Consider the following 19,880-nt stretch of genomic DNA (forward strand, 5'->3'; position numbering starts at 1 on the left):
ATGATAAAAACATGTGTGCCTTACTTGCAGGATGCCAGAATGCCATACTATTGTGAACTCAATATAAATTGTTTTACTACAGCCAGCAAAGCCCTTTGAAACTGGTGTGACAGTTGCTATTCATTTCCATGGTTTTAATAGCCTATTATGGGGATTGTTTCTCTGATCTCAACCTGGAGAAAACATTTGAGCTGTGAATCCAGCAGTTCAACTCAGACAGTGAAGGTTTGTGAATATTAAGAATCCACGGTCTGGTCCTTGAGTGTCCCCCCTACATTTTCATTGGCCACATATCACTTTCATCTCTCATAATTGGCAGTTCTTCAAACTTAGTCAGCTAACAAAATCCTCGTTGGTAACAAGCACAGTATCTTTTACCATCTGACTCTAGTTTGCTTAAGGCATCCTCTGCTGCATCATAACAGTGGAATACCTGAAATTATGTTCCTGGATTGTAGCAGTTGTCTATTCTGGACTCTCCGAGTCTACACTAGAACTTCAGAGATGGGTAAATAAAATTAAAATGAAGTAGCGCAAAAGAGCTTTTATTTATAAATCAAAATGGCCCGCTGTAATTACCTGCCTCATGTTGCTGGTGGGCTGTGGACCTGAAACAAATTCTTGGTATTGGGACCTTTCAAGAGAGGTGGTGAGGGGTGTCACAACCTGCCATGTCTCCAATCCCTTCGCTCCACTGCTAAGAGCACTCTGGCAGCTCCATCATGGTTACCCACTTACCCACTGCTTCAGTTAAGGACAGCATTCGCCCTGGAGCATAATGTACATCAGTGATGGCCCATATGTGTTCGGGTAGATCACCGTCCTTGCAAAGTTAGCATGTATACAAACTACTTTTGTCCTCATCGTAGTCACTCCCTAATCCCGGACATTCCTCATATGTAGACACCCAGGGAATTCCAGGGTTATGCGATTTAGGTGGATCTCACTACGTTTCTTACCCAGATTGCGATGCAAACCACTATTTTGAGTTCAGAGATCCACACATTTCCTACCACTCAGCAGTTCCACACGTCTCCTGGTAAACATTGTGTTCGAGGCATGTGGGCTGCTGAATTCATATCTGTGCATAGAACGCCGCCTAGTGTTGGGTCCGGATGATTGCACATTGTTGTCCTGGAAGAGTCTTCGAAGTATCACGAGATAGGTGGCTCCTCCCCTGGACTACAGTGCGCATGGGCATCGACTCCATCCTCAGATTGTTTTTTTCCGCCATCGGGTTCGGATGTCTTTATTTCCCTCTTGTCGGAATCGATAGAAAAACTTTCTTGAGACCAAGGTCTTTAGTCTATACGTCGGTATTGTCTTGCGTTCGGCTTACTTTCTTCTAGCTCGGCTCAGAGCCGTTTCTGTACTCCCGCGTGCTCTCGGCGCGGAAGGCCTAGTCGACGCTCCTAACTTATCGACCATCCATCATGGACCGAAGTCCATTCAAGAGATGTCCGGTCTGTAACTCGAAGAACCCACACATCGACGTCCACCCGGTGTGCAACAAGTGTCTGTCGCCGGACCACGATGAGGCCAAGTGTATGGCCTGTTCCCGATTCAGGTCCAAGAAGACACTCAAGCTCCGACGAGCTGCGCGCCTGGAGGCCCAGCAATCTGCTCCGGCGCCTACGGACATTTTCGATGCTGGGGATGTCGAGGAAGAATATATCCAGGACGTCTCGGAATCAAACCTTGCGTCGGACGTCGAAGAAGAATATGACGCTGATGCTGAGGTGTTCGAAAGTGGAGAAGTCGTCGAGGAGGTAGGAGACGATGACGGTGCCCTCGGGGCCATGGAGGAGAGCTCGGGCGAGGAGCTCCCTCAATCTGACTCTGGGGCCGTGCCTATCTATGAGGCCCAGGTCGCAGGATCGCCTCCGGGCCTTACCCAAGACCACGATATGGGTTCCACGGCCCTGCCTTCGGGCCCGGCCACGGACATTGTTACCGAGCCACTCCCGGTCAAAACGAAACCGAAAGTGAAACCTACGGTCTTGACGCCGGATACTGTGCAGGTGCAAGTATCGAAACCGAAAGTGCGCATCGCATTAGTCGGATCGAAGACTTCTGAGGCCGAAGATGGCTGTCGAGCCAAAGGGCCCAATCAAGGGCGCCGAGCCAAAGGCTGCCGCAACAAAGACTAAGGTCTAGGTGTTCGACACCAGCGCGTCAGCGCCAAAGACGGTCGACGCCGGCAAGGGCCTGGTCGACCCGAAGAAGGCTGTCGACGACACAAAGAGAACTCTCCCTGACTCCAAGAAGCGTTCCGATGACCCGAACGTCCTCTCTGCCCCGCGTCCACACGACAAGGCCAAGGGTGCTGCGCCTCGGGAGTCGACTCAGAAGGTGGCCTCGAAGGACTCTGCTCCGAAGGTGGCCTCCAAGGACTCCGATGAACCAGCGCGTCCATCCGCCGCATTCACCAAAAAGGTCATGGACTCCCTGCAACGCATCAGGGACGGCGTTGCGGAGGTCGAGCAGAGGGACACTCCGCCTGCCAAGCCTGTGGAGAAACCGGTGAAGGCGTCCACGCCGATCCTCTTTACCTTGCCGCCTAAGACGGCGCCAAAGGCTTTCGCTCCAAGACCGGGGGCCGGCGTGCCCGAGAAGGTCTCCTCGGCGCCAAAGGCCTCGTTGGTGGTCCACGGCCCGCGACCTCGACACCATTCGGAGGAAGAGCGTCAAGAACATTTCATTGACGCCGAAATGGGCAGGCTTTCCCTTCTGAAGCGGAAAATCACCCCAGAACCCCAACTGGAGTCTTACAGGATCCCTCTCAAGAGGAAGGACGACTCTGCTTGCTCTCCTGCCTTGGTGGAACCCCTTTCACCACAGACTCATGATGTCTCGCCCACTTACTCCGATGTGGGCGCTGGTGATGGTGATGAGGAAGATGAATACAGTTATCCAGTCTACACAGAGCCTGAGGATGACAGTGAGCCCTGGGCAGCTGGTGGTGACCCTGGGGATCCTCATTCAGGACAAGATCCACAACTTTTTTTCTGCTAAGACTTCACCTACTGAAGACTCTGCTGCTTTTAATGCCCTCATTGAACGGGCTGCCAACAATCACAATGTCCAGCTGCATGCTGACCCTGTGGATGTGGATTTCCTCTTTGACACTTTTTCTGTATCGGAAAAGACTGTGAAAACTCTGCCTATGCTCAAAGGTGCTTTAAAGCATGCTGCTGAGGTCTTTAAGGAGCCTACCAGGGCAAGGGTGATAAACCCTAGGATTGATAAAAAATACAAAGCGGCACCTACTGATCCTACCTACCTTAGAGGACAGTTGCCTCTGGACTCCCTTGTCGTCTCGAATGCCCGGAAGAGGGCCAATTCTCAGACTACGGTTGATGCTCCTCCCCCAGACAAAGAATCCAAGGTCTTTGAGGCTTTGGGGAAGAGGGTAGCAGCACAGGCAGCCAACATATGGCGCATCTCTAACACACAGGCGCTTTTAGCGCGCTATGACAGGGCGCACTACGATACACTAGAGACCCTTTTGCAACATCTGCCTGATCAATACAAAGAGGGGGCTGAGATGCTGATCCAAGAAGGGAAGCTAATCTCCAACGCTTCCATTAAGTGCGCTCTAGACGCAGCCGATACCGCTGCGCGAACTATTAACACCAGTGTTATGCTTCGGAGACACGCCTGGCTGAGAATCTCTGGATTTAAGCCAGACATCCAAACCACCATCCTGAACCAAACGGTCAACCCAGATCACCTGTTTGGCCCAGAGGTTGACACCACCCTAGAGAAAATGAAGGACACGGACACTGCAAAATCCATGGGTGCCTTACAGTCCCAGCAGTTTCGGGGTGGGTCCTTTCGTCGCTCCAACACTAGAGGCGTCTCAAGGGGTCAGCTTTCCCAGGCCACGCAATTCTACAAAAGCAACACCCAGACTACCTATGCCAACAAGAGTCGAGGTGGATATCGCGGCAACAGCGCCAAAGGCAGAGGACGTGGCAACAACAGCTCCAGGTCCTCTACCACCAACAAACAGTGACGCCTTGTCACTGCCCCCCGACCACACAACACCGGTCGGGGGGAGACTCCAGCAGTTCCTGCCCGTCTGGAAGTCCATCACCACGGACAGGTGGGTCAGAAAGCTTATACAATTCGGTTATTGTCTGGAGTTAACATCCACTCCACCCGACATGCCCCCAAAGCACCGTCCTATGTCGGACGAGCACTTGCACTTATTGCAGCAGGAGGTCCACGTCATGCTGCAAAAAGGGGCAATAGTTCTCGTGCCTATGCAAGACAGAGGCACAGGGGTCTACTCCCTGTACTTCCTGATACCGAAAAAGGACGGGTCCCTCAAGCCCATCCTAGACCTCAGGCCCCTCAACTACTACATCCTGTTGGAGCACTTCCATATGCTGACCCTGCAGCAAGTGCTCCCACTGCTCCAGCAGGGGTACTTTCTCGCAACCTTAGACCTGAAGGATGCGTACTTTCACATTCCACTACACCCTTCACACAGGAAATACCTCAGGTTCCCCATCCAAAACCAGCACTACCAATTCAAGGTTTTGCCTTTCGGTGTCACCACGGCACCCAGGGTGTTCAGAAAGTGCCTGGCGACAGTGGCGGCACATCTGAGGAGACAAAACATCCACTTCTACCCCTATCTGGACAACTGGCTCATCCAGGCGAAGTCAGCCCAGCAGTGTGCCGCCCACATGTCCCACACAATTCACCTCCTGCACGATCTGGGATTCTCACTGAACTACCCGAAATCCCACCTCCAGCCCGCCCACATAAGGCAGTATCTGGGCGCAACCATAGACACTCTGGCGGCCACAGCACAGCCGAATTCAGTGAGAGTCAACAGCATTCAATCGCTGATCCAAAAATTCAGACCTCAACACTCGCTTCCAGCAAGAGTGTTCATGCAGTTGATAGGCATGATGGCCTCCTGCACCTCCATAGTCCCGCACGCAAGACTACATATGCGTCCGCTTCAGGAGTGCTTGGCACGTCAGTGGACTCAGGGTCACGGGCAGTTGAAAGACCTAGTGTTGGTGAGCGGTCGGGCATACAACTCTGCATTGGTGGAATCCACGAAACCTTTGCAAGGGCCGACCGTTCCAAGAGCCTGTGCAACAGATCATCCTGACAACGGACGCTTCTCTCCAGTGATGGGGAGCGCATGTACTCCAGTACACTGTGCAGGGACTATGGACGCAACAGCAAAGGAAGATGCACATCAATGTTCTAGAACTGATGGCGATCTTCATGGCACTAAAAGCCTTCAAAGTACATCTGTGCAACAAAGTCGTGTTGATCCGGACGGACAACATGACGGCAATGTACTACATTCAAAAGCAGGGAGGAGCACACTCTCCGCAGCTGTCTCATCTGGCTCAGAGCATGTGGAAGTGGGCCATTCAGAGGAACATCTTCCTCATGGCAGAACACCTCCCGGGCAAAGACAACCAGATGGCGGACCTGCTCAGCAGGCACAGCCACCAAATGCACGAGTGGGAGATACATGCATCAGTTCTCCAACCGTACTTCCGAAGGTGGGGTCATCCAGAGATCGGCCTCTTCGCCACAAGGGAGAACGCAAAATGCCAAAGCTTCGCCGCCAGGTTCCCACACCCACATTCGCAGGGCAATGCAATATGGATGAACTGGTCAGGCAAATTTGCGTACGCTTTTCCCCCAGCACCTCTGATTCCGCTGGTGGCACGCAAGCTCAGGCAGCACTCGATGACTCTCATCCTGGTTGCTCCAACGTGGGCTCGCTAACCATGGTACACCACGTTTCTAGAACTGTTCGTGATACCGCATCAGAGGCTACGTCTCACGCCCAGCCTTCTGACGCAGAGCCATGGCGACATTCAGCATCCAGATCCGCAACAGCTCAACCTGGCGATCTGGCTCCTGAAGTCCTAGAGTTTGGCTACCTGCAATTACCTTCCGACTGTATGGACATAATTCGGGAGGCGAGGAAGCCCACTACCAGAGCATGCTTTGCGGCAAAATGGAAGCGGTTTGTCATTTATTGTGCAGACCACAACATTAACCCGCTGGATGCTTCCATTCAGAATATCATCTGTTACCTTTTCCATCTGTACAAATGTAACCTGACCTATGCTTCCATTCGCATTCATCTGTCTGCAATGGCCGCTTATCTCCAGAATAGGCAGCACCTCTCCCTCTTCAAGGTGCCTGCCATTAAGGCTTTTTTGGTAGGACTCAAAAGGGTCATTCCTCCACGGACCCCACCAGCTCCAAATGGAACCTCAATGTGGTCCTCACCAGGCTGATGGGTCCTCCCTTTGAACCACTGCATTCCTGCGAGATTCAGTTCTTGACGTGGAAAGTGGCTTTCCTCATAGCAATTACATCGCTACGGAGGGTTAGTGAATTGCAAGCCCTAACTATCCAAGAGCCATTTATTCAAATTCATTCCAACAGGGTAGTGCTTCGCACTAACCCTAAATTTCTTCCCAAGGTTGTGTCTCAATTCCATATCAACCAAACTATTGAAATACCCGTTTTCTTTCAAAATCCCGAGTCATTGGCGGAGCGGATGCTCCACACCCTTGACGTAAAAAGGGCCCTGATGTATTACATCGATAGGACCAAGGATTTTAGGAAAACTAAGCAACTCTTTGTCGCCTTTGCACCACACCACAAAGGTAACCCTATTTCCAAGGCTGGTATTGCTAGGTGGATCGTTAAATGTATCCAGATCTGCTATCTGAAAGCAAAACGTACTCTTACCATTCCACCAAGAGCCCACTCCACCAGAAAGTTGGGGGCCTCTATGGCATTCCTTGGAAACATTCCTTTGGAAGACATATGTAGAGCAGCCACATGGTCTACCACACACACATTTACTAAGCATTACTGTGTTGATGTGCACTCCAAACAGCAGGCAGCTGTAGGGCAGGCTGTTCTCAAAACACTTTTCCAAACTGCTGCAGCTGGCACGGGCGGCCGCCGTTAATCGAGGGACTGCTATGTATTCTATGCACAGATATGAATTCAGCATCCCACATGCCTCGAACCGAATATGCTACTTACCAGTATGCATCTGTTCTTGGCATGTAGGGCTGCTGACATTCATATCGCCCGCCCTCCTCCCCGGCGCCTGTAGCAGCTGCAGAATTCACATATACGTACAGCATGGTCATCATTCACTGAGTTTCACTCCATCTTGGCCACAATGGCTAAAAACAACCTGAGGATGGAGTCGATGCCCATGCGCACTGTAGTCCAGGGGAGGCGCCACCTATCTCGTGATACTTCGAAGACTCTTCCAGGAAAACAATGTGCAATCATCCGGACCCAACACTAGGCGGCGATCTATGCACAGATATGAATGTCAGCAGCCCTACATGCCAAGAACAGATGCATACTGGTAAGAAGCATATTCGATCCCATTTGCATAGCTGGGCCAAGCACCTATGACGGGAATGGCTCAAACCAAGGACCATGCGAAGTCCATATAGTCCTCTCAATGTCCCTGTGTTTTGTGGACCACTAGCATTGGGGATTCTGGAACCAGTGCTTGCTCTTATAACATTTTTGTGACAAAGCGGTAGAAAGGAGTACAGCATAGGGACCAGGTAAATGAGATTTTAGCACTTCTGCCTTAAAGATGGGAGTAGATTTGTGTACATTGTATACATTTATGGACACATGGTTACCATCTGTGAGAGATTAGTCCAAACATTTCATGAAAACATGCCTTTTGATGAGAATGAGGCATGTTTATTGGATGTAGTTTCGCTTTGGTATTTAAAAACCAATGCAGTTGGATTAACCTATATGAGCTGCTTAGCATTCTTTAAAGCCTTTGTTACCTTCACTATTACTAGAGCAGTAAGTAAGTGAAACATCCGTAAGAGTAAGTCCGGTTCAAAATAGGGGTAGGAACTGATTAAATAAAACATGGTATGCTTGTAAATGAAGTGTGTACTAAGGGATATGAAGTTCTATATTTTGAGTGGTAGGCACCTGTTTCCGTATAATTCTTTCATGAGGCTCTGTGCTTGGGAGTGGACACGTGAAAAATTAACTATTTTCTAGATAATATTAAGATCTTTTATGTTTCCACTCATTGTGATTTAAAGAAAGATGATAGTTGTCTAGCAGATGTAAAAGGAAAAGTATTCAATAAAGAGTCCTACATTTATAGTGAATGGTGTTTTGGGGGGGCAAAATGGATTTTTGATTAATTCGCTATAAACAGAAAAAGTGAGTGTACATGCCACTTTAAAAAGACACTGGTAAATCCTCATTTGGAGTTTTGTTTTAGAGAGTTAGGTCTTCTGAAGGAAAAAGACAGGTTGAAGGAATTTCATAGATTGCTTGAAAGGACATGTCCAATGATGAGTGTAAAATATTTAGAACCGTTTTACTCCGATTGAGAATCTTAATGGAATGAATAGATTTAAATCCATAAGAGAAATAAACATGTTGCAAAAGTATATTTCACCATAAAAGAAGGGTATTCCACCCATTTAATTTAGCAGTATGGGCTGGCATTCAGAAAGCACTTAAAGCAGACAAATAGACCTATTCTTTCACAGTGCACAAATAGAGAAACCTCATTGTGGTGAGTACAAAAACTGTGAATGAATTCAATCATAGATAAAGTAGGTTAAGCAAAAACTGCCATTATTCAGAGTGTTGGATGAGCAGAATAATTCTGCGCCATTTTGTGTGTTTAAATGGGTTAACTTCTGTTGGTTCAGATCTAAGCCACCCAAATAATCTTGCCAGCGGCTGCTGCAGGTAAGAGCGGTGGGGCCAGGTGAGGGGGGATTTCAAGAGGCCACAAGGGACAATTAAATAAATAATTCATTTCCCCTCACAGTTGTCTCTCAATCTCCCCTCCCCTGCCCCCACTGCTCTTACCTGCAGTGGCTGCTTGCCAGAATGAAGTAATATCTCTCTTGAACTTGAAAGTTGCTAAGGACCTTGGGCGACCAAAGGGTCTTTTCGGGATGTCAGGGGGGTAATCTAGAAAATGGACAAGTACACAAACCGGACAGTCTAAAATAATAATCAAAATGTGTTTCCGAATCCTCCGTTTGAAAGCTAGTGCTATGATGTTTATGTAATCCAATAGAGTGTTGACACTTAAGAGTCTGTTTCCTTCTTACTTCTCTTTTCTCAAACTATTGAATGACTGCTAGGTAGCAATATGGTGCCCTTTTTCCTTTGTGGTGGAATGTGTTTTGGTAATTTAATATACTTTGTTCTGTAGAGCCAAAACTATTAAAAACACTGTGTGTGTCAATGTGGAGCTCACTGCTGAGCAGTGGAAGAAGAAATATGAAAAGGAGAAAGAGAGGAACAAGACACTTCGGAGTACTATACAGTGGCTTGAAAATGAGCTCAATAGATGGCGAAATGGTAAGAAACATTTGTGATGCCTCATTTTAGTTTTTTAAGGAAAGCAGAAAATCTAATTTTTGATTGGGATCTTGGCCCTCCCAATCCCCAGTTTAGGAGCGTGTGAAATGTTTATTAAAGGTATACAATATAAAAATTCAATTTATTTAACCTCCATAGTAATAAATAGTACTACTTTAAATCTCTCTTTGAAAAAGCAAATTTAGAACAGCTGAAGAAGGCAGCATTGCAGCACCTGGAGCTTGTTTTGGCTGTAGACTTTGATTATGACAGTTTATAACCTTATGATCATCTCTTGCGCTAGCCTGCAAAAATCTGACCTCCCGCTCTTTGATAGCTTTTTGGGGTTCATGAGGAAGCATAGCTCACTTGACAAGGAGTCGTGCTTAGAACCGAGACACCATAAACCGTACTTGTTTGTATCTGTGAGAAGGTGGCCTGATATGCAGTGCTCACTATTCTAGTGAACACTATGTATCAGTCCAGCAACCCTTATTGATGATTGGTTGTAAGTCAACCTTATAGACCAGCTATCCTAGTAGCGTGGATACGAGCAGTCTAAGGCTAAAGACTCGAGAGGGCGTGTTAAGCCAGCTGTTATACCACACATATACCCCTTGAACACCAAGTGAAAGGACACCACACAAGTGTTATGAAAATAAACAGTGTATTTATTAAGAATCACAACAGCCCTGTACTCTTTATGAGGACAGGGTACTAAGCACAAAACAAAACTCTTACGAAAATACTTAAGTTAGCACAGTATATACAAATGCCCGAGGGGCACGGAAAACCATATACTCTGAAAGTGGAATGCGAAATTACTAGCAGGTAAGTACAGTACTAATAGGCTTAGGAATCGCTAGGACTTGACTATAGAATCTTCAGATTACTTCTAGGAGACCCAGGGGACTCGGGTGCAGAGTGTGCACTCTCACGCGTGATGCGGGACAAAGTCTATGGTAGCTAGTAATGACAAAGTTAGTGTTCTCGGGCGAACCCGACCTGGTAGGTAGAAAACGAAAGTGGATCCTGACCCTTGGATAGTGAGGCTATGCTGGGGCACCGAAATGCCGAAGTTACCTAGCCCAGGGGCTGCAGCTGCATAGGTCTCAAAAGACGTCGGGAATCCTCGTTGCCGGACCAGGAGCCTGGAAGAAAGAAGTTGCTGGCAGGCGACCAGTGAAGAAAGTTCGATGGATCCAAGCCTGGATCGAAGGAAGATGACACCTGAAAGCAGAGGGGACCAAGTTCGAGACTACTAGCCAGTAGTCAGTGGGCACCAGGAGGGCACCGGATGGTAGCCACCTCGACTAGGTGAGTGGGTGACGCTGTGCTCGCAGATCTCACGGACCAGGAGGCATTGTCGGCGACCAGGATGGAGGAGCGAGCTGTCCCACGATGGATGAAGCGGTCGGCGTCGCTGGACCCAGGATTGGGCAACAAAGCCTTGGCAAATTCAAGCCCACGCGGTGGACTCAAAATGGCGTCTGGAGTGGACCAGGAGGGTCCGGGGTGCCTCCCTTGAAGAAGGAAGCAAGGGCCAGTCTGGAGCAACCAGACCAGCAGCAGTGATGTCGTCGGGCGTCGTGAAGAAGGCCACAAGCCAGCCGGCTAGTAGCCACACAGCGCGGTGAACAGGCAAAAGCAGAAGGGCCCCACGCAGATCGTGGAGATGCTGGAGGGCTGATCTTCGGTGCTGGAGCTGCTCAGGGTTGGGGCTTCTCGGACCCCAAAGCACTCACCAGTGGAGCACACGGTGGGCTTGTTACAAAGAAGTCGTGCAGTCTTGGCGATCGTCGGTCCCTCGAGGTCTCGTCGCACTCACGGTTCTCAGCTTTGCTGTAGAGGTCAGAGGTGCCAGGGAAGCCGGGTCTCGTCGAGCTGGGTTGTCGGATTCGTGAAGAAGGACTTGCAGCAGACCGCAGTGTTCTTAGGATGGTGCCCGCTTGATGCAGGGTGACTACTCCTTAGCCACAAGGGAGAATCTTGAAGAAGAAATCTTGATGTCCTTTTGCAGAAAGTCGTGTCTTGATTCCAAAGATGATCTAATTTGAACAGGGGGCCCGCTCCTATCTTTATACTAAAAAAGGGCACTGACCCGGTGACTAGGTCCTGCCTATGGGTGGGACTAGGAGGGGGGTGGTTACACCCCTCTCCCATGCCGGACTTCCCCAGGCCAGGGGCTGGTGTGCCCCTGGAACTGGTTCAGACTGGCCTATGCGTAGTGAGCACCGGGGTGCCACTCAGCAGTCACCTTCCTGTAAAGCCCTGCCTACCCAGGATACACAAAACCATGTCTGGGACGGTGCTAGCACCGCCCCTGACAGGAAACCCTTTGTCCAGGCTCCCCTCGCTGGAAGGACTCCCAGCTGCAGGGGGTCAGACTCGTGTCTGTGGTGGCAGCATCCATTTTGTGGAGCTGAGGCTTCGTTTAAGTTTAACCGGGGTTCACAGTTACATACATGTCGTGTCCCTCTAGAAGGGTGGAATGCTAACGCCGTCACCAGAATTGGCGAGGGGTTAGTATTCCAATTCGTATGACACCTTACTCGACATGTTTTGATAAAGCAATACCAAAGATAGCATTTAACCGCGAGGATTATAATGCACTTAAGAGTATATGGTATGCGATATCATGGAACAGCTATTAGGACTTGGTTCCGCAAGCTGCAGAGAGGCTCAGCTCATGCCAGAGCACCATCTCACACGATTCCAAGCACTCTGCCTTCAGGATTGTCAAGGCCTGCCATAGGAGTGACTGATAGGAATCTGTGTGTCCATTTTAGGGTTAGATATAGGTATACTATATCTACAGCAAAGGGTGATTACACGACTTTGCCCCAGCTGTCATGCAGCCAGTTGTGTCAAATTTAGGAGGCCAGCCAGGGGTGGCATAATACATGCTTCAGCCCCTGGTAGGCCCTGGGTACACCTATGCCCTGAGTTACAGGGTCTGATAAGGTGGCCCAGTCCCAATTGGGAATGTACCTAGGGTACATGGAATCCATTTTAAAGAGAGAGCAGTAGGCCTGGGGTCCTGATTGGCAGGGCCCCAGGTCGACTATGTCAAAAACCAGCTAAAACACAGGGCAAAAAGTTGGGGGCAACCATAGTCAGGAGGTACCTTCCTACAGTATCAATGATAAATATATGACCATCACTCCTACGGAAGAGGCTAAACTGTGACTACTTAGGTGGGAACTTATCCCTAGCACTGCACCAGAAACCATTTAGAGACCAAATTCTCTTCACCTCCGTTGAAGAGAGCTCTGGAACCCTATCGAAAGGAGCAGAAAAAGACAGAACTGATGTTAGGGTGCCACGGTGGACGCTGCAGCTAGTGCTGTATGGCTCTAGTGAGGTCACCACAACTCTATTTCCGGTGTCCAGTCTGAGTCAGTGCACCCTGTTGGTGCTGGAGAGCTACGGCAGACGTTTCTGAATCAGTAGAGAAAAATGGTGCTCGACACTGCTCCTTTAAAGGTCCAGTAAATTCCATATCCCATCAGGCACCCTCCTGGCTGTTTGTCTCTGATCCTCAGATTTTATTTTCCAGCTCATGCTATCTAGATCCTTGAACATTTCAGTGAGATTTAAGAGGTTTTAATTCCTTCCTTTTTCGTCACTTCACTCAACATATTATACATCTTTGCACATTTGTGAGGAGTTTTCAGGCGATATGCCTTGACTTTTTGTGAAATGTACTTCATGTTGGGAATAAGACTGCCACAAAATCACTGTGCGTGTGGGTGCTTGTGTGTGTGTGTTTTACTACCCACCCACCTACTTTCTGCCCAATTAAGAATTCAGATATTAAATAAATGGAAGAGCTTTTAAGGTCGGAGAAAAGATTTGTCTGAGAGGACATTTGGAATACTTGTGAGCCCAACATGTGAAAGGGAAACAGCAAAAAGCGGGAAGGAGAAGGGGCTTTTTCTACTAAATCCTTGCTTACTCTCAGAAAGAATGTCAGTATTGTTTATGCTGAGGGGCGAGGTGCCCAGCCTTCCGGCAGGCTGCGCTATAACAGTAGCGACTTAGGAATTTTGCTACCTGTGGATTTTTGTCACTTCAGACCGGACTGTTTCTAAAGCTCCAACCTGGCCCCACCTTTGGCCAGGCTGCGGTCGGATGTGAAGCATTGGAGGTCTCTGACCCCAACACTGGTGGAGAGGGCGGCACTATTTAAAATGTTAGCCCTTCCTCGCTACCTTTATGTACTACACAACTGTACCCACAAGTTCCCGGACTCGTATTTTAGAGGTGTCGAGGGGGAGATCCGCACACTGCTGCGGGATGGAAAGGTCCCTAGAATTGCACTGCAGAAATTGACGAAAGGCTGGTACAACGGGGGCATAGCACTTCCTGACCTTCAGCGCTACTATTGGGCCGCGCAATTGGTGGCTGTCAATCACTGGATATATCGCCCCATGATGACCCTGCATATGCCCTTGATAGAGACCAAACTGACCGTTCCGGATATCTGGGGGACCTATACACTACAGACAGGAAAAACAAGTGGAGGTTCTTTGTAGCCATCAAGCACACATTGGAAATTTGGCGGGTAGTAACCTGCCGGCTGGGATGGGCGGGCGTGCTCATGCAGGCCACACTGCTGTGGTCAACTCAGAAGCTGGGCAGGCTGTGCTTTCAGCCCGGATTTGACAAATGGGACCTCATCGGGATATCAGCGGTGAGGGATCTAGTCAAGAAGGGAGCAATACTTTCCTATAATGAGCTCCAGAAACAATATCGTCTGGCTCAAGGAGAAATGTATAGGTATTTACAAATCAGACATGCGATAAGGGCAGCGTTCCCCACGTGCAGAGGCTATCACTCAGAGATTTCGGTTGATTCAACTTAGGGTACTCCACCGCTCGTACATCACAGGGACAATATTTGCGAGAATGGGAACTAGACCTGATGACCCGGTGTGTGAAGTGTTGTGGTCAGAAGGCCACATTTTACCATACACTGTGGACCTGCCCCAAAATACCTTCCCTCTGGGAGGGAGCCTCAGACCACATGCACACAGCTTTGGGGCAGATAGTATTAACCCCACCACTGGCAATATTAAACATTTGGGAGGCGGCCGACTTAATGGAAGTCAAACAGCATTTTACGACATTGGGGTATACACTACTGAAAAGAGAGCTAGCTAGAGGTTGGGGGGGGGAACAAACCCACCACTCGTCACCAGGTGGGCCAGAGAAATGGATCGATGTATGTTGGCGGAGACTGAGGTTTTTAAGGCTTGTGGATGCCCCAAGAAGTGGGATAGGAAGTGGTCACACTGGAATAAGCATCATGGGGAATCCCTGTGTGTCGCCTTCTGTTGAAATGGAGTTGCGTAGACAGGCGAGTCCTGTAGGAAGTCTATAAATTGTAACCAGGACTAATGTCTGCTTGATTATCTTGCTGAAAACCTTGTATAAGTTGTCCAATCAAGTAATGTATGGCTGTGACTGAAACCAATAAACAAATTTATATAAAAATAAAAAAAAATATCGCGGAAGGAAGTCTAAGGATGTCCTAAAGCTCCAGATCACCGCCCCAACATTCAGGTCATGCTGCTCCTCTGTGGTATACGTGACCTGAATCCCCAAGTAGCGGAAGTGCATGTGCCTCCATTGGAATTCCGTGCAGGGAAGTGCCGCTGCATCCTCTTTTGTTATTGCAGCAAGCTTTGAACAGGGTAGATTTACCATTGTTGACTTTCAAACTGGAAGCTGTGCCAAAATTAGTTCGTATATCTAATAACTTGGGCATCGCCTCTTCTGATCGGGTTAAATATAACAAGGCGTTGTCTGCATAGAGAGACACCATGTGTATCCACCCATCCACCGTTATACTCCAGTTTGACAAGTCCTGTCGCAGTTTAATCGCCAGCGGCTCCATTGCCAGGGCGAACAAGAGTGCGGACATTGGGCATCCCTGCTGTGTGCTCCGTTCAATAGAGAACCTTTCGAAGATCACCCCACCACTGCGCACCTGTGCAGACAGTGAATGATAAAGGAAGCGAACCCAGATGATGTAATCCCTGGCCGAACCCCATTCATATCAGTATGTCCCAAAGATAATCCCACCTCAGAGTATCCAAGGCTTTTTCAATATCTAAGGCGAGCATCGCAGCCCTGAGATCCATTGTAACTGTGGTATGCAAAAGGTGTGACAGCCGTCGCAGGTTCATGTGGCTGCCACGTCCTGGCATAAAGCTGCACTGCTCTGTGCGGACCAGATGAGTAACTACCCTGCCCAGTCGCATCGTGAGATCCTTCCCTAAGATGTCCACCTCTAGCATTGATAGCAGCAGGTAGGATCCTCGTATGCTTTGGTCGCCTCCTGCTTAAGGAGCATGACTATCTGTGCTTCCCTCATTGATGAGGGCAGGCTGCCTATTTTCTTGGCCTCTTGCAGGGTTTCTAGGAGTCGAGGGAGTAGTATGTCAGCATATGTTTGATAGTATTCCGTAGGAAGACCATCCAGGCCCGGTGTTTTGTAGCAAGCCATCGCAGTCAGCGCCTCGTGCAGGTCCTCCAGTGTAAGTTCCAGTCCAAGTCCCTGCATTGGTTGTCAGTGAGGCCAGGCAGGTCCAAGTTGTCTAGGAAATGTGTGAGGGCGTCTGCGCTCTCCTAATAAATGGATGCTAGATGTGTATGTAGGAGTGTATTAATACTTGTTTGAGTAGCAATACAGCTGCCGTCCGTCCGCTGCAGCATGAGGACAATCTGAGAGGGTCGCACCCGTTTTAGCAACCATCCTAGCAAACTGCTTGATCTATCACCGACCCAATGGAGCAACTGGCGATATTCGTGGCGGACTAAGCAATCCAGTCTATCCCATATCTCTCTTACTCTACAACTAGGGCGCTCTCTGCCTGTACCAATTATTGTTCCAGTTGCCGCCACAGCGGACCCACCCTCTTACAGCATTCCCCGTGTTACACTGTTTTTATGGTTTCCTATTCCATCCCCCTTCTATCAGTAGACTTGCATTTTGTCTCGAAGAAGGTGGTCACCATCCCTGAGCTCCCCCTTCACATCGTCCTTCAACATGTGTGGGTGTAACTTCCATAGCTGAACCCTGGGTCTGCTGCACCATGGCCCACATTCCAGCAGCACTGGGCATGATTCGAGAGGTAGCGTCTCAATACCTGTATTTGAAGCACTTGTTTTGCTGCTTCACCAGAGAGTAAAAATCGATCCAGCCTGCTCAAGACCGCATGCGCCGGTGTGTAACAAGTATAACCTCCCTCATCTGGATACATCACACGCCATGTGTCGGAGTACCCTATTCTTTCCATCACCCCCCTGCAGTGTGTCTGTCATGTTGGGCTTTGAGGCAACCCTGGAAGGATGTCTATCTAATGTTGCATCTAGCACGCAGTTAAAATCCCCCGCCCATATCTAGGGATGCCCGTGAATGTCAGCAGGATAGCCTCTGACTGCAGAAAAAAGTCACGGTCATCTATGTTGGGGGCATAGTTGTTCATTATACATATTTTCTTACCATCTAATTCTGTGTGTACCTGGACGTATTGTCCCTCAATGTCTGCCTCACTGCTGTGGAGTTTGAACGGTACCTGTGGGGCCACCCAGGTAATCACCCCACGGAAATACATGGAATATTTTGCTGCGTACATCAGACTCCTCCATTTCTTATGGAGCTTGGTTACCTGTGTTTCAACAAGATGGGTCTCCTGGAGCAATGCTATGTGTATGCCTTGACGGCGGAGGTATGTGTGCACCCTGTGTTGTTTAGTAAATTAGTTGAGGCCCCACACATTTATTGTCACAACTTTAAACTGCGCCATTCGTCCAGTAACGCTGCAATGTCCATATGATGTTTTAATGCTGTGCTTGCTGCCCATGACTAGTCCTATGACCCGAACAATCCCCCGCCCCAACACCCGGGTAAGCACTAAGTAAACAATTCGTGCCTCCCCAATCGTGTACCATATCCTAAACGTTATTACATAACTATCAAATATAGCTGATCATAATGGCCAACCCTCGTTCCACCCCAGATACTCACACTCTTGTGTCAAAAATTTTCTCAACCGTACCTTATTCAATTTCTTTCGATAGATTGCTGGTTAGTGTAGGGCCCCGGCAAGGTGAGCCCACTCCGTCTGCGCTTCTATCCCCCTGCCACTCAATCACTCACTCTCACCCTGCCCCTCATGCATACAAAAAATTAAAGGATAACCGGTCTAAAGAACCAGTGTTGAAATACAGTAAAGTAGAAGTAAACGTAAAAAGCAAGAGATGGAGTTGGGGGGTGGGCCTCCCCCGTCCCACCACACATTTATAGTAGTTATCCTCTTCGCTGTCCCGTGTGCGGACGTCCGTGCCAGCTGCTTCACGCTTGTGAACGACATCCTTTTTTGCTGGACTAACTTTATTTAGTCTGGGAAGATGAGTATGGTGTGGTTTTCAAATTTGGGGTGTCCCGTCTTCCTCACCTCCCTAAGAATGCAATCTCGGTCTCTGTAGTTTTGTATCTTCGCTGTAAGGGTACGAGGGGAGCTCCCGGAGGGAGGCTGGGATCAAGGCCATGTGTGCTTTGTCAATGATAAATGGATCTGACCGGGAGGCCTCCGACAATGTTGACTTGATCCAGATATCCACAATCTGTTCCATTACGCTCTACAGAAAGTCAACAAACCGTAAATTGCATTTCCAGGAGCGTCCTTCCGCATCTTCGGCCCTTTGCTCGAGGATCGCGGTGTTTGTTGTGAGATCCGTAAGTGCTGTTTTTTGTGTCTGCAGCTTCGCCTGCATTTCCTTGACTGATTGCTCTGTGGCTATGCATCGATCCGCCACCATCAGTAAATCAACATCCAGTGATACTGCCTCTATTTTCGCTTGGATCTCTGAACTCAAGGCCTCGATTGCAAAGACTATCTGTGCACATGTGGGATCTTGTGGTGGGGCATCTGCCATTCCCAGAGGGTCCCGAGGCCCTTCGCCTTGTGCCTGGATCCCGGGTACTGTATACTGGCCGATCCTAGTTTGGTGGGCTCCTCTTTGCGGCCTATCTTTTACCATTGCTTGGCCGGTTGCTTCCACCACACCTGACTCTGAGCAGCTCTGTTTTTTTCCCTTTCCTGTGTGATCGTGACCTTTTGGCGTTCTGGTGTCCGCGCGTGGGTGTTCAGACAATTCGGGATGTTGCCACCAATATATAGTGCAAGGGAGGAGGGGGGGGGAACGATCAATCCACAACCCCCAGGTGGGCACCCCCTGCCTCACTTCACAGCTACAGCCTCCGGCAGCTACGGGTGGGCGGAGAGGCCCGCAGTTCTAGGCAGCAGGACACCCGCCAGGGGCCACCCCTGACGCAGTCCACCTCTTTATTGGCTCCTTGCGTAGAATCTTTTGGGTGTAATCATCTCTGTTGTCGACTCTCATGTGGTGTGATGATTCTGTGTTTTCTCAGCTACCTGTACTTCAGCACTGTATTCCCTCTGTGTGGCTAATAGGTACCAGTGTTGGGAATGATTTCTGGGTGTTGCCCTTGTCAGGTCCCCACCTGCTGCTGCCATTCTGTGGTACCCGGGGTAGCTGGCTGTCTCTCTGCCCTCCTAGCAAGCTGCCACCCGTGCCTTTGAAGTTGGCGATACTCTGGCCAGGGTCCTCATTTGTTCAGAAGCTATATTGTGTAGGCAGTCTTTAATTTGTTGGTCGCACTCAGGCACAGTACCACAACACCCATCAGCCTACTCTCCCATGCAGTGGTTGCAGCCTCGCCGGGCATAGGATCCAGGATCCTGGTGCCTCCGGTCTGTTCAGCAATTTGTGTGCCACACGTCTCCCTCCTTCCACAGCTAAAGCGGGAGACCTGGGGGGGGAGGGGGGAGGGGGGATGGGGGGGAGGGGGGATAGGCAACGGCCACCACAGGAACCTTAATGCATGCAACCGCGCCCCCAGACCTTTGTGGCCAGCGATATGCCCTCCAGTGGTTCCTGCCGGCCCCCGTAGACGCAGTGTCCTGTCCTCTTACCGGCTGATAGGGGAGACCTTTATCTCCTTTGCCCAGCCATCACGATGCAGCCGCCCACCACGCGCCGACCAGCGAGGACAGTATTTCCTGCCCGCAATAGGCCAAGGCTCAATCTCACGGCCTTTGAGGCTTATGCCAGCTCCTCAGCGCCACAGCTGAGCCACTGGTGTAACCCCTCCAAGCTATCGTGCAGGATTTCCACCCTATGTTTTATGTGAAGGGGGAGGATTAATTATTCAGTGGGCTGGAGCGGAGCTCTTCAAGCGGCCACCGCTTCAGCCACCACCTTGGCCACGTCCCTCGAGGTAAAATCTTTAGTACTGCCAAAGAACGCAAAACGGAAGCACCAGAAAAGCACACCTACTTTTCTTTGCCAAACCACTGAGGCGCTTTAAGGCTGAAAAATATAGCATAAAATAGTTGCTATACTTCTGTAAGGCTGTGAAGCTGCTAGGCCGCAGTGGTTCTGTACCCTGTA

At 49.5% G+C, this 19,880-nt stretch overlaps 1 protein-coding gene across 1 annotated transcript in view; it reads left to right on the forward strand.

The window, feature by feature from the left end:
* Window positions 1–19,880, forward strand: part of KIF5B (kinesin family member 5B) — an 862,770-nt gene that overhangs the window by 336,343 nt on the left and 506,547 nt on the right. Inside the window, exon 11 of the mRNA XM_086941550.1 lies at window positions 9,245–9,393. Within this exon, the coding sequence (XP_086797676.1) occupies window positions 9,245–9,393 (149 nt within the window). The remainder of the gene's footprint in view (window positions 1–9,244; window positions 9,394–19,880) is intronic.

Source organism: Lissotriton vulgaris, chromosome 10, assembly GCF_964263255.1.
Source record: "Lissotriton vulgaris chromosome 10, aLisVul1.2, whole genome shotgun sequence".
Classification (NCBI taxonomy): domain Eukaryota; kingdom Metazoa; phylum Chordata; class Amphibia; order Caudata; family Salamandridae; genus Lissotriton; species Lissotriton vulgaris.